General features: G+C 35.4%; 2 protein-coding genes across 2 annotated transcripts; one reads left to right on the top strand and one right to left on the bottom strand.

The window, feature by feature from the left end:
* Positions 1–1,258: 1,258 nt before the first annotated feature.
* LOC109220905 (oil body-associated protein 1A-like) lies at positions 1,259–3,277 on the bottom strand. The gene is made up of 3 exons (XM_019385375.1): positions 3,044–3,277; positions 2,062–2,465; positions 1,259–1,576 (listed from the first exon to the last, which is right to left on the bottom strand). Exons 1-3 carry the CDS (start codon positions 3,178–3,180, stop codon positions 1,401–1,403), a joined length of 717 nt encoding a protein of 238 aa, XP_019240920.1. The 5' UTR covers positions 3,181–3,277; the 3' UTR covers positions 1,259–1,400.
* Positions 3,278–6,312: 3,035 nt separating this feature from the next.
* On the top strand, positions 6,313–8,242 carry LOC109220903 (voltage-gated hydrogen channel 1). Its single transcript, XM_019385374.1, has 2 exons — positions 6,313–6,676; positions 7,679–8,242. Exons 1-2 carry the CDS (start codon positions 6,349–6,351, stop codon positions 8,062–8,064), a joined length of 714 nt encoding a protein of 237 aa, XP_019240919.1. The 5' UTR covers positions 6,313–6,348; the 3' UTR covers positions 8,065–8,242.
* Positions 8,243–15,827: the final 7,585 nt, after the last annotated feature.

Raw genomic sequence — 15,827 nt, 5'->3', positions numbered from 1 at the left:
TTAAACAAGCGATTTGGTCCAAAAATGATAAGTGAAGATATAAGATTAAAAATAAAACTTAGCAGTTGAAATTGAAGGACATGACAAGTCTAATGAACCTACTATTTATAATTGTACCTAAGGAAACAAGATTTTAAGGATAAAAGAGTTATTGATAAACATGTAACGGCAAACTTTGAGTGCAAATATTCTTTGCAACGGTCGCTCATTTTGTTATAGTGAAGCTCAATAAGCTATGGTGAATCCATTAGAAGAAAACCCTAGAAGGGTCAAAGAGAGAAGAGAGAGAAACAGGAGACGAATTATTAGAAAATATCTGTCTAGTTCGAGCAGTATTTATATTTACAAAAAAAAATTGGAAAAAATGTAATATATAGTACACTGATATTCATTATCAAGAAAAGATTGGGTCGGGTCACTCTGTTGGGCTAGCTTTGTGGTCGGGTCACTCTGTTGGGAAAACTGTGTGTGCAAACTAAGCTCTAACATCCCCTTCAAGCTTGAGGGTAATGAAACACCAAGCTTGCCAAAAATATCATAATGCAATTGACCGGGCAATGCTTTAGTCATAATATCAGCCAGTTGACCTGAAGTAGAGACAAAATGCAAAGTAATAAAGACCAACAATGATGCATTCACCACATAATGAAAGTCAATTTCGATGTGTTTAGCCCGCTTATGGAAAATAGGATTTTTGGCTTAGCAAAATATGGAGCGGCTTTGGGAGAGTACCTGCAATAATATCAAGGGCTTTCACTCGATACGTCTCCGCTTAGAGCCCCCTTCCATCAATAGGTACTCCCAAGCCATCGACCACACGCCCTAGCATAGATGGTACTCCCAAGCCATCGACCACACGCCCTAGCATAGCCTTAGGTCTCCGCTTAGAGCCCCCTTCCATCAATAGGTACTCCCAAGCCATCGACCACACGCCCTAGCATAACCTTTCCCGCGGTAAGCCATCAACCACACGCCGTAGCATAGTTTTTCCTGCTGGAAAATCCACAATAGATCCAGTGCGCTTGACAATATCTTCTTCTTTAATAGGAGTATCACCAAAGACATCATCTTCTTCTTTAATAGGAGTATCACCAAAGACATCGCAAAATGAACTGAGTGCAGACCAACAAGACACTATCTACTTAAGAAAAACCACTGCTTCTGCACAGACCGCTCCTATTTCTTTCTTTTTGTTTAGATGAACCATCTGCCGAAAGGCAAACCGGGCGCCACGCGTCGACCACAACAAACCACAACAAAAAAAACCAACATATACATACAAAAGAGTGCAGTACCAGTTTGCATAGATATACACTATTAGATAGTAAGTGTTTGATTACAAAAACTAGCATTTATTCTTTATCCACTTATACTATCTACATAGTCCTACCATAAAAGCTTTAAACAAAAACTCTAGGAACAGATTCCACAGGCTTGCAATCAACTTCTCTTAGCACAGTCTTAATCCCATTGCTTCCTGCATTTGCAAGTGGATGTATTCCATGAGCTAACCCTTCCATATTTGCCCTCTTCTCTCTTTCTTCAGCAAATGATACTCCGTAACGTTTCTCCACATCTGTAGAGATTTACAATATAGTGTTATTCTAGTCTAGAACAACAAAGAAAATTCTAACATTTTCACGTTAATGGAGTTCTTCACTTGAACGTAAGAAAAATCACAATTTCACTTATAACTAACATTCGATTTACACTAATTTCTCAAATGTTGAACAACATTTTCATAATCCAACCATCAAGAATCTTGGCTTGTAGCATCCAAAAACAAAGTAATTACGGTGTAATTACTACGTAAAAAATATTTATAAGGTAATTTTTCGATAAGTATCTATTACAAAATATTAGGAAGGAATAACCTAGCAAAAATGATAACTATAACAAGAATAGAACTACATATAGAAAAGACTACTTGCTCTATGACATGTTAAAATAACGTATGGTATTGTGTACAATACTGTAATGGAATATAACTAAAACACATCTTATTCAGTTTTATTCTAGCTACCTAGCTATAATTAAATAATTAAATGGAATTTTCCTTACCTTGAGCAAGATTCTCATAGAGCTGGCCATCTCTAGTGAGTGCCATCATAACTTGAGGAATTCCTAGGGGAAGTGTGTCACCTCTATCTACCTGCCAGAAATGGATGACTTTGCCATAGGTTTTGGCAACTTTTTCAAGATCTTGTCGTTGAATCGGACCAGGAACACCAGGCATGAATAGCACACCACTTTTTACCTCGAACTCGTGGGAATGCCAGAATTTCTTTTCGTCGTCAGGTAGCGTTAAGAAGAGGTCCTCTGAGACAATGTACTCGAGCCCAATCAGCCGGCCATCGGCATCTGGCCTGTCGTAAATGAGACACTGCCTGAATTCTTCGTTTTGGTGTCCACAGAAGTGGTGCGCCTCGACTTGTCGAGTCATGTCATGTCCATAGAAATGGAACCTGAAAATAGATGCATATTATACAAATTACCTCAGCAATCTGAAATAATAGTTCAGAGAACTTAACACTTTCTAAACTACTATTTCAAGTTTAATGAAGCAAATATAATATTTTTGACATATAAGACCACAAGTTCAAAAAAAAAATTCAATATAATCCACAAATTCTTGGCCAAAAATCTTCAATTTTTTTAGTTTCTTGTCCAATCAAACTATACCCCGTAAATTAAAACAATCACAAAATTTAAAAGGGAGGGAAGAGTTAAAAAGACAAAAAAAAAAAAAAAAAAAAAANCACTCCGATCACCAGTGGCAGATCAACCTTAGATTAAGGGGTGTCAATTCGGAAAATTACAGTGTAGCTAGGTCAAAAATAAATATATATATATATATATATATATATATATATATATATATATGTTAAATCCTCTCAGTATATTTACTTCTTTATATTTTGAAACGCGGTTGGAAAAATTCCTAATTCCGCTACTGATTCCGACCCACTACAATGGTTACTTTGCTGTAGTCTTATTTATTAGAAGATGCGATTAAGAGAATATAATAGGAAATAAAACTAACGCGCAAAGGTGCTGATGAATCTTGTTGATAGGACCAAAGCCTTGAATTGTAGCAGTTGCAGTTTCAAGAATTGCTGTTCCTGTCTTCGTTGGTTCACCTGGAACTTCTGGATGAGTTGATACATATTTACCTTCCATTTTTCTTTCTATTTTCTGCTGAAAAAACCTAAAATGAAATAAGAGCGAAATACAGTGATACAATTCTTCTGTATTGCTGATTTCTTGATTTTGGCCGAGAAGAAGAGGCTTATAGATAGGAAGATGAGTTGCATGCAGACTTACACGTGGCAATATACGTGGCAAAAGAGCCTGTGTTTGGTTTGATTTCGTTTTGTAACGTGGAAGTTTTAGGTGGCATTTGTTTGGATAAATATTGATAGCCAAATTAGCTGGCTCTTTCTTGTTCTGACTCGTTCTAGTCTAGAACTACAAGTGTGACAAAAGCTATTTCAGGTTTGTTTTTTGAGAAAATCCAACAAATTTCAGACCGATCAAATTAGTGTTTAGATCACTACAGTCGATGTTGGCTGCAGTTAAAAGGCCTTTGAGAAGAATGGGCTAGGCCTACATAAGAATATGTGAGATTTTATTTTTAAAAATAGCCAGATTTATGACTGGTCGTTCAAAAATAGTTCAATTTTAAAAGTAATTAAAATTTAGCCACTTTTTATGTAAAGATCAATCTGACCGAAAACACTGTTCAAAACCCGAAAAATACTCCAGTATATTATGCCGGAGTTCCAGCATAAGTATACTTGAACTCCAGCATATTATACTGGAGTTCCAGGATAGTATGCTGGAACTCCAGCATAATATGATGGAGTTCCAGCATAAATACACTAGAACTCCAGCATAATATACTGGAGTTCCAGCAAGTATAATGGTCCAGTATAATATACTGGAGTTTGGAGCACCAGTGCTCCAGTCTCCAGTATATTAAACTGGAGCCAGCAAAGTATACCGGTCCAGCATAATATGCTGGAGTTCATACACAAATGCACCGAACTCCAGTATATTATGCTGGACCGGTCTCTATTGCAGCAAAACGGTGGCTATTTTTCATTGACTTGGTACACGCTGTCTATTTTTGATTGACCAGTCCGAAAACTAGCTATACCATGAAATTTTGGCACTTTTGCGACTAGAAATTTTTGTAAAAATAGCACGGGCTAGCCAGTTTTCGGACTGGTTATTTAAAAATAGTCAGCGTTTACAAAGTCATTGAAAAATAGCCACTATTCTGCAACACGGAAAGTTCCAACATAATATACTGGGGACTGGTGCACCTGTGTATGAACTTCCAGCATATTATGCTGGAACTCCAACACGCGGAAAGTTCCAGTATATTATGCTGGACCGGTATATTATACTGGAACTCTAGCATAATATACTGAAGTTCCAGTATATTATAGTAGAATTCCAGTATATTATATTGGAGTATTTTTCCAGATTTTGAACAACGTTTTCGTTCAGATTTATCTTTACATGAAAAATGGCTAAATTTCGATTACTTTTGAAACTGTGGCTATTTTTGAATGACCACTTGTAAATCTAGCTATTTTTGAATTTCTCCCAAAATTTTTGGAACAATAAATTAAAGTACTATGTACTTGTAACCCAGGATATAAAAATTATAATTAATCGGAGCTCACTTTGAAGAGAATAACTAATATATGTGTGGTTTTAGATAACACATAAGTAATCTATGAATTCATAGAGATCTCCACTTTATAAAAAAATAATCATGCTAATAACTGATAAGCGATCAACTAGAGAGATATATGGGCGATTTTTAGGTAACACATCGGCAATCTATGATTTATACTATGATCTCCCACTTCACAAAAAAATATTCTAGTAATAACTAATAAGTGATCAACCAAAGATCACTTAGGCTATCATAAATAATATATTGGCAATTTCTAGATAATGCATAGACGATCTATGATTCACTAGCATCTTCAACTTTACAAAAAAATAATCATGATAATAATTAATAAGCGATCAACCGAAGATTAATTAAACCATCATAAATGATACATGAGCAATTTCTAAATAATACATACGTAAAAAGTAGCATAGTAATAACTAATTAGAAGTAAGGAATATAATAGGTATTAGATTCCTACTTATTAGGCCTCTTGTTAAAAGTAGGAATATAATTTGCATTACTTTATTAGAGTGATTTATGCATGATTTATTAGGTAGAAATTCAAAAATAGTGGTCATTCAAAAATAGTTACAGTTCAAAAGTAATCGAAATTTAGTTATTTTTATGTAAATATAAATCTGAACGAAAACACCGTTCAAAATCCGGAAAATACTCCATAAGTATACTGGAACTCCAGTATATTATAATGAAGTTCCAGCATAAGTATACTGAAACTCAAAAATATATTAGAGTTCCAGTATAATATATATACCAGTCCAGTATAATATGTTGGAAGTTCATGCACAGGTGCTCTAATCTCCAGTGTATTATGTTGGAACTTTCCGCGTGTTGGAGTTCTAGCATAATATGCTAGAAGTTCATACACAGGTGCACCGATCTCCAGTATATTATGCTGGACCAGTTCCAGTTGCAGTAAAATAGTGGCTATTTTTCAATGACTTTGCAAATATTGGCTATTTTTGAATGACCAGTCCTAAAACTGGCTAGCCCGTGCTATTTTTACGATTTATTATAGTTCAATTTGTTCTATTAGTTGATAAGGCCTATAAACAGATACAAATAAAAGATTGATTAGGAAACTTAGGTTTAAAAGTGTCACGCTATATTCAGTTACGATGGCAAAACCTATACGCAGAGACGGATGTAGTGTTTCATCAACGAGTTTAACTGAATCCATAACTTTTGACGCGAAATAAAAAGTTATATGTATAAATTCATTAAAATTGCAAAATTAGTAGATATGAACCCCAAAACTTTATAAATATAATGTATTCAATGCTAAAAACCTTAAAAGTTGAACCCATTAAATTTAAATCCTGAATCCGCTACTGCATCACATACAACTGTTTTTTTGGCACTAACTTTTTTCTTACACCAAATCATAGAATTTGAAACAGATAGCTCTAGCAGCTGCATAATCCTTAACGCATTTCCAACAGAAAAAAAAGAATAAGACAAATAGCTACATACTTAGCTAATAACGTGACTCCAAAGCAAAGTTTGCATGAAAATCTACTGCCTTGCATTTCACGTGCCTCTCTCAAACGACTCTTATATTAGTATTAAATTGAAACTTAGACTCTCAAATACACACAACAAGAAAAAGAAATTTTATTCCCAAAAATTATCATCAAATGAACTCTCAAGAAATCCAACAATCTTCAAATTCAACACAAATCCAAAGTGTTGAGATATCAATAAAAAACCTCATCAAAAGCTTGGATAAAAGGCAAAAATGGCATTTCTTTGTTATGAATCCAAAACAAGAACCAACCAAACAACAATGGAGAACAAATTTAACCAAGTTTTTAGAATCTATACCGCTTAGACTTTTCACTATTGTCTTGCTTATAATCGACCTCGTTTTCACAAGTCTTGAGCTCTCCTCCTCTTTGATTTCTTGCCCGAAAAATCGGAACACGAAAAATCAAGAAAAAGAAGAGGTTTGGTACCATTGGGCAGGTATGAGTAGATAGTTTGTACTCCATTTTTTTCAAAAAGAATGAACATATATATTACTATTTTGGGGAGTCAAACAAGGTTTTCTTTTACCATTTTTTTAGGAAAAAGGGCCAAATATATTCCTCTAATTTCGTATATTGTCTATATTTAACTCGGTTATACTATCCGGTCAAATTTATCTCTATCGTTATACTATCCGGACAAATTTATCCCTACCACATTACAAAAAACCGGAATTATTGCGGCGGTTAAATAACGGCGGTTCATCAAAACCGCCGCAATATATATCATAATACGGCAGCGTTCCAGATGCCATTAGTGCGTATGTTCAAACGCGTTTTTTTTTACAATTACGACGGTTCTTAACCGCCGCTATAAGCACATCTGACCGCCGCAATTATCCCAATTTTTTGTAGTGCCATCAGCAAACTATTCAAATTACCCCTCGATCTGGTAGGTAATCCAAAATCTCCCAATTTCCTTTTATTTAAATCACTTGTTGTTTGAAAGTAGAGGGGTAAAATATAATAGTTTTTAATATTTTTAAATTGTTAACTAGTAACTTAAATATTTTTTATGTACTTTCTAAATATATAAATTTATTTTTAAAAGCTTAAAGAATCTATGTCCGGATTCACACTAAAATTAATGTTTGACCTACGTAATCTGAATTCTGAAAAGGTTCAAACAAATGAAACAGAGGAGTAATATATATGAAGTAAGATTGTCTCATATCAGAAGGCAAAATATTGATTTAAGTCCTATATGTATAAACGAACATGTCTATACATGATAATGGTAAATATTGTGAAAAGCTTCGTACAACTCTATAAATTCAACCCTTCTATGAGAAGTCAAAGTCAATTTGTTATATACTTTATTATTTCCTTAAAAACTTTCTACTTTTCCCCTCCCGTGAATAATATACATGCAATATTAAATATTATATTTTTTCACGCCTCAAAGCCTTATTTTAATTTTTTCTTTCTATTTTTCGAACAGGTATAGCGATCTTGGGATTGTTATTTCTGAAAAGTATAGGCCTTGTTGTAGGTCTAGGGCGTGCGTTTTTTCTTAGACCGGGGTACTTGCTAGATGGCATAGTGGTAATGGTGGCATTATTTTTGGAAGTTTATTTGGAAAAAAAAGGTGGAGGATTACTTGTTGTAGTTAGTCTATGGAGAGTTGTTAGGGTTGTGGAAAGTGCATTTGAGCTAAGTGATGAGGCAATTGAAGCACAAATTGAAGAGATTGTTTGCCAATTTGAAGAATTGAAAGAAGAGAATAGAAGATTGATGGATTGTGTAGTTGAAAAAAATAAGGAAATTGAAAAGCTTGATGAAGAGTTGAATCAGTACAAAAATCAGGACAAAGAATCAAAGGACTAAGATTATTTATCTTGTTCTAAAGAATTAGACATTTTTTTCTAATTTATCTATCTATTATTTAATTTTTGTGATTTTTCCTAGTTCAATTTGATGTATAAATAAGTAAGTGAAATATCTTACAAATTACTCGTGATATAAGGAGAAAGGAAGAAAATTTGGTTCCCCAAGCTCTAGACTAATGACCAAAGAGAATCAAACAACTCTTATGAAAAAAAATTCAAAATTCTCAAACACTTACAAGAGTTTCAAAGTGAAAAATAAGATATGTTTCCCTTTGTTTGGCATTATTTATTTTTTTATTAATTCATTTAAAAAAAGTATGATAAAATTTTATATTTTGTAGTGAGAAAATTTTACGGTCACACAAATACTGTATAATAATTAAACTCGCATGTTTCAAAAGTTTTATACTCGCACGATGTTATGCTATATTCAATTAAGATCACAAGCTGCAAAATTCTTCCTTTGTTTATTAAATTTTATGCCAAGTTAAAGGAAAAATGATATTGTATAGCCGCTGTAAAAATAATAGTCCAAAAAATATATAAAATTTGTATATGTTTTGTATATATATACATTTTGTATGTTATATACAAGTTTATACACTTTTTCGGCTACCAGATGTAAATAGTGTATTGGGCAAAAACTGAATTTAAATATTGAAGGTGACGTGTCATGACACGTGAACCGGTCAAATAGTCAAAACGTGGTAATCAGTTAGAAGACACGAGCAACAACAGACGCGGGAGAGAAGATACTTAAAGGCACGAACTATTATTCAAATGAAACGAGACTCGTACATGTTCGAGTCATTTAAAGTTCGAAGATCAGAAGGAATTGGAGACATGAATCTGATAGCGAAAAAGAGTCCAAATTCAGCATTAAATGCCAAATACGTTAGACCATTTGTATTTAATGTGAATGATTGAGTAACGTTTCCTTCAATATCATTTATTGCTCGTAATTGCCTCATTAAAGCAAAGGCATTACACTTTCTCTTAAAAATTAACTATAAAAAGAGGAAGTCACAACATCTGTAGGACACACGAAAAACACTACTGGAATATACTTTGTTTTATTTGCTTTCTGATTATATCATTCAAAATTTCTTTCTTATACACTTTTTCGATTATCAGTAACCCGAGTTCTTCTAAATTCGAACTTTGACCTAAAATCTAATTTTTGGTTAAACAAATTGGTTCTGTTACCGGGAATCTGATAATCAAGCATATCTCAATCTAATTTTCTTGATTGCATCAATCATGTCAAACAACAATGACAACACTCAAGGAAACCCAGAAATTCAGACAATCCAACAACTTCAGGGAGATTCCCCACAAGGTTCTCCACGAGGCTCCCCACGACGGTCCCGTGAAGGCACTCCTGATGGATCTTACACAGATGGTCAGGCTCAATTCGAAAATGTTGAAACCATGAATGAGGCTCTGCAACAACTTACTTCAAGCTTTTGTTCGCCAATTACCTGCTGTCCCAGCCACGTCTGCTCCAAACAACAACACTTTGGAGAATCCTCGTTCAGGATTGGTTAATCCAGGCAGCGGTGGAACCCCTAGTGAAACACAAGAGAGAGACCTAGGTAATCCAGTTAACTCTGATTTACAAAATCTAGTACTAACCTTGCAGAAACAGCTTAAGGAGCAAAATGAACGCATAGAGCAAATACCTGGAGTACCGCCCGTGATCAAGGGAGTGGATATAGATAAATATTCCCAACAACCATGGAAGCCAAGTGCTGCTCCCCTCCCAATTCCAAAGAAGTTTAAGATGCCTGATATTCCAAAGTATGATGGTACATCAGACCCACGAGATCATGTTACTGCATTCACAACAGGTGTCAAGGGCAATGATTTGACTAAGCAAGAAATTGAGTCGGTCTTGGTCAAAAAATTCGGTGAAACACTCACTAAAGGAGCCTTAACATGGTATTCTCTTTTACCTGAAAATTCTATAAATTCGTTTGCTGAGCTTGCAGATTTATTTATCAAAGCACACTCGGGAGCTCAAAAAGTTGAAAAACGAATGGAAGATATCTTCAAAATCAAGCAAGGAGACTCAGAGTTGCTTAGAGAGTTCGTAGATAGATTTCAACGGGAAAGAATGACGCTGCCACGAGTACCTGATAATTGGGCAGCCATAGCCTTTGCTAGTAATTTGAATGAGAAGAGTTCAGAAGCCACGAGGCGACTCAAGGAAAGCACGACTGAGATACTTCAAAACTGGGGACTTCGTGCTTAAAAAAGTTTTTCAATCTACAAAGGCGGCCAACGCGGGTAAACTAAGTCCAACCTGGGAAGGACCCTACAGAGTTCGAGATATTGCAGGAAAAGGAGCATACGAGTTAGAAACAATGGACGGGAAGGTGCTTCCATCGCATTGGAATGCAGTTCATTTGAAGAGATACTACTTCTAAGGAAAAACCCACGGTCAGGTATCACCATGTTAAATTGTATTTTTTGAATTGTTAAAATTTTACTAACGATTTTAGATGATAGGCAAAACGCTAACCCGTACTAAATGATGAGTCACGACCTGTAAGGCAAAATGGAGTAAACTAAAATTCCTAGCCCAGGATTACAATTATTCTGATAGAAGTATACACGGGTTAAGCAGTCTTCATCTATAATCGCACCCCCGAGTCCCGTATGTATTTCCTTTTCAGGAAAAGGACCAGGTGAAGGAGACTATCAAGTGCTCGAGGCTTCATACTTCAACACTCAAACACTTGGGGGACTACATAGTATATACATTTATGTGTATCAAAAAGGCATAGAAGATTTAGAAAATCAAGCCTAGATACGGAGTGAAAGTTACGAAGTCATGGCATTCATCATAGTATTCTTTCCTATAAGAACAATGGAGTCATTTCTCAACTATGTACTAAAACGGGTTATAAGGAAAAACCCCATATCTATTGTTCTTCTTTTGTATAAATCTGTTACAAGGAAAACAGTTGCGAGAAAGTTATAGATGTAATTCAAATACATGTAAAGTATTACTCAAAACTTGTCAAAGTTCCGAAATAAAAACTTGTCAAAGTTATTACAAAAAACATGTGTGTTCCTATTTCTTTTATCGTATGATTACACCATTATGAAGTTGAGACGTCTTCTTCGTTAAGTGTCAAAATATAAAAGGGCCCTCTTTTATAAAACTCATGTTATTTAGTCATGGGAATAACAGAAGCATTTTTCAAAGAACAAAAATGCAGACTATTCTTTAAGTCCTTAAAAATAAAAAGGCAAGGATAGAACATACGGAAGTGCAATGATAAATAAAAACTTCCTAATATGTAAAACTAAAGACTAAGTATAAACTTAGTCATCAAATTGTTTATACTGAATGCCCCATAACAAGACTTGGGGACTTGTATTTCCAAAAATCAACCCTCAAATAGTAGCCAAGGGTTTGATTACAAAAACTCTCAAATGAACCCAAAAGCTTTAAATACTGTTTTCCAAGTAGGTACCTGCAAAAAGGAATTCAAAAATTGATATAAATTTTTACTGAGAGGAAAGGTTTGAAGGAGGATCATCAGCGTGCTCAACTGGAACAGCATCACCAACGGAAGTGGGTTGATATCCAACCACTGGAGTCTCAATAGATGAAGTTTCAACTTGACTTGCAGTAAGGGACATGATTGAGCTTGAAGAGGGTGCAGCGGTCACGGGAACATCGACTCCGGTAGCTTCAGCTTCGGAAACTTCAATCGCGGGAGAAGGGAAGTCCAATGGTTATTGAGCTTTTTCAATAGTTTCCATCACCTTAGCTAACTCTGACTCCAGATTAAAGTTTTCTTGGCTGGCTTCAACTAAGGCATCACGTCGGGAGTTCAGAAAAGCCCAGCTTACATCAACTGCAGCCTTATCTTCAAGAAGCTCATAATCTCTTTCCCAAGCAGCAATTTCATTTTTGAGACTCTCATTTTCATTCAGAGTTGAGTTATAAGAGGCTTGGAGAGAGGCATGAGATCTTTCTAAGGCCTTGACCTGGTCTTCAGAAGTTCGCATATTTTCTTGGGTTTGAGTCAAATTCTGCATCAAGTCTCCAGCATATTCTTTTTGGCTTAAAAGAATTTGAGCACTATCAAATTGGTCCTTCCAATTAGCTGCTTCCAACTGAAAGTCACGAGCTTCCCTCTCTGAATCAAGAACAACCTTTTCAGAGTCACGTGCCACCTTCTCTAATAAAGAAATCCTGCTCATCAGTTTTGTACCAATAAGGTTGGCCTGAAAATGATAAGGAAAGAAAAATTAGAATTTTAGAAGAATTTTGGTAAAATTAAGGAAAGAAGGGGCATACCTTCAAAGTAGAATGAACTATGTCGTTCATCAAAGTCAGGCAGCTGTGGCTATTCATTTTTTCTTTCTCAATCGGGCCTATTAAGGGTTCAAGCCAAACATCCGCCTGACCGGATTTCCTCAAAAGACTGTTATTAGCAGGCACTTCAATAGTCACGCTCCTCATAGCAATCCTTTTGCTTGTAGAACCCGCTTCTACATTGTGAACAGTAGAAGGAGGAGCGGTAGAAGATGTGAAAACAGCAACGGGAGGTGAAGAAGAAGTCGGAGCAGATACGGAAGGAACTAAAGACGCGGCAGAAGAAGGAAGGGAAGGAACTAAAGGTATGGGAGTTGAAGAAGAAGATAGGGGAGGTTCATCCAAAACGGGTCCTAACTCACTACTCTCAAAACCACTAACGAAAAGCTGGTTAATCGATTCATGAGTATCAGGAAGGGTAGCAACATCATCGTCAGAGACGAGATTAACAGGCCCGGTTGGAGAAAGATGATGTGAAACTTCAGCTTCATCAGAGACGATACGCCTCCGAACTCTTGGCCTTTTCACCAAGGAACCACCCTCCTCTTCTTCGTCGGAGCTATCATCATCTGCGGTTTTTCTTTTCAAAAGAATATCCTGAGCACTTTCTAAAGAAAGTTGGGTTCCTAAACGAGAGGCTACAACTGCTTCAGCAGTAACACCTCGAATGGTGAAACCCGACAAAGGGAAAATTGAAAGTTAAGGCAATAAAAAGAAATATCTTACATACGAGAAAGACAAAAACTCATACCGTGAGTCTTTACTTTCCAACCATGACGATTGGAAATAAATTTCCAAGTCCTAGCTTCCATAGGAGCAATCTTCAACAATTTATCTACCCAACCACGAAAATTGGGAATGTTCTCCACAACTCCCATGGTTGCTAAAGAAAAAAAAAGAGAAGAGAAACAAAGTTAAAGAAATTTGTAAACTCAAAAGAAAGAGGTACGGGAAAGATGAAAGACTTACGTGCAAAATTCCACTTCTCAGGGAAGGGAACGTTTTGTTCACCCACTAAACCAACTGTGGGAGCAGCAACAAAACGGGCATACCAGCCACGATCCTTATCATCTTCTGGGCTTACCAAAACTCTCTTACTCCTAGCCACTAAGGTAAAAACTCCATTACGGAAAAGTCTAAAGGAGTATAGATGAATTAGGTGAGAGAAGGAGAAATCAACGTTTGCTAAATTGGCCGGATGCCTTAAACAAGCAACAGCCCTCCATACAAGCGGGCCAACCTGTGCTAGACAAACTTTGAAGAAACGACAGAAATCGAGAATTACTGGGTCAATAGCTAGTTTAAACCCAAGAGTAAAAGGGTATGTGTAAACGAAAGAGAATCCAGTCATATATGAAGTAATCCTCTGATTTGGATTGGTGATTACAATGGGATAATCATTACTCCAGTAACAATCTTTGCGAACTATGGGAGCTAAAATCTCTGTAATCATAGTGGGATAAACATCAACTCGATCTAAACCAGAAATTTGGGGTCAGAAGTGATTGTTTATCATGCTGAAAAGATAAATCGTTAGGAACTATTTCATCTACCAAGGGTTCCTGTATTTATTCAGAGGCCTCCTTGCTCTTAGAAGATGATTTTTGAGAAAAAGAAGCTCTAGTTCTAGAGGAAGAACCAGGGCTAGGAGAAGGAATGCAGAACCACCACCATGAGAGGATCCTAAACTACGAAGTCTCCCACCTCTTCTATGTCTGACAGGAGCATTGGGAAAATTGTCTATGATAGGAGCTCTCTTAGGGTTAGGGTTCGAAGAAGACATGATGAAAAAGAGAAAGAAGTAAATAGAGATTCGCACAATTCGAGCGTTCAAGGAAAATGTTTTATGTAGTAAAAGGTGAAAGGAAAAATTGAATTTATACTAATGGGCGACTGTGGTAAAAATTTGTGGAAGAAGGTTTAAGTTTATATAAAAGTGACCGTCAAAGACTAAAAAGTGTAATGATGGAAAGCCTATAATAAAGGCAACTATCACTTCATGAATGGAGGAGTTGAAGAAGCCTTGGAAAAAGGCTGCAAAAATTGCAAAGCTAATGAGAGGGTGACACGTATGCAATGCATTAAATAGAAAAGACAACTGAAGCGTTAGTACTGTCAAAGCATTGATTATGGCAAAAATTCCCTTTTTAATGAAAGATCCACTTCCCAAATATTTAATTGATAAATAAATGGAAAGTGGGGGGACTATCTGTATTGGGAAAAAACTGAATTTAAATATTGAAGGTGACGTGTCATGACACGTGGACCGGTCAAATAGTCAAAACGTGGTAATCAGTTAGAAGACACGAGCAACAACAGACGCGGGAGAGAAGATACTTAAAGGCACGAACTATTATTCAAATGAAACGAGACTCGTACCTGTTCGAGTCATTTAAAGTTCGAAGATCAGAAGGAATTGGAGACATGAATCTGATAGCGAAAAAGAGTCCAAATTCAGCATTAAATGCCAAATACGTTAGAGAATTTGTATTTAATATGAATGATTGAGTAACGTTTCCTTCAATATCATTTATTGCTCGTAATTGCCTCATTAAAGCAAAGGCATTACACTTTCTCTTAAAAATTAACTATAAAAAGAGGAAGTCACAACATCTGTAGGACACGAAAAACACTACTGGAATATACTTTGTTTTATTTGCTTTCTGATTATATCATTCAAAATTTCTTTCTTATACACTTTTCCGATTATCAGTAACCCGAGTTCTTCTAAATTCGAACTTTGACCTAAAATCTAATTTTTGGTTAAACAAATAGCTTCTGGCGCGGGTTAAAAGTGATAATACCCCGAAGTTAAACTATAACAAACAACGGATGGAGTATTTTTTGTTTTTACAAAATTATAAAAACACAACATTAAATTTGAAAAAGAAAATTGACTAAAACAAAACATTATATCCATTCAATGGATTAAGGCAATTTCACCAATGCACATATATACATACGTTTTAACATCTCTAGATTAAATTAAAAATATTTGAAAACCGTGAACCTACTTTAGTTTAGGTTTAGATTTACCTATTAGACCTTAATGAGTTGTTTTGTCTTAAGTTAATGTGTTTATGAGCTAAATTAATATGGTTTACAAACTTGAGTATATGGATTATTTTGAACTGAATAAAATAAGTACCTCTGAAATAACTCATGATCGATATATTTAAGAACTTATTGAAAATTAATATTTTTGAGATAAGTAGGATATCATATTCATATTCCGTTAATGAGACAAAAAATCTTTGTAATGTAAAAAAACAGTACAAGTTTGTGGCTGGTCGATAGTAGTCCACTGCCAATACTTAGAATTAGTGGAAACATTAATTGATAATCTAATAAAAGTGATTAACCACCTATTACAGATTAAATTATACTTATCATGTAAAATAGTTTACGCTGTCAACGTATAAGTT

This window comes from Nicotiana attenuata, unplaced genomic scaffold, assembly GCF_001879085.1.
Source record: "Nicotiana attenuata strain UT unplaced genomic scaffold, NIATTr2, whole genome shotgun sequence".
Lineage (NCBI taxonomy): Eukaryota > Viridiplantae > Streptophyta > Magnoliopsida > Solanales > Solanaceae > Nicotiana > Nicotiana attenuata.
Note: the sequence above shows the minus strand (reverse complement) of the source record. Positions and strands in the feature narration are given on the sequence as shown.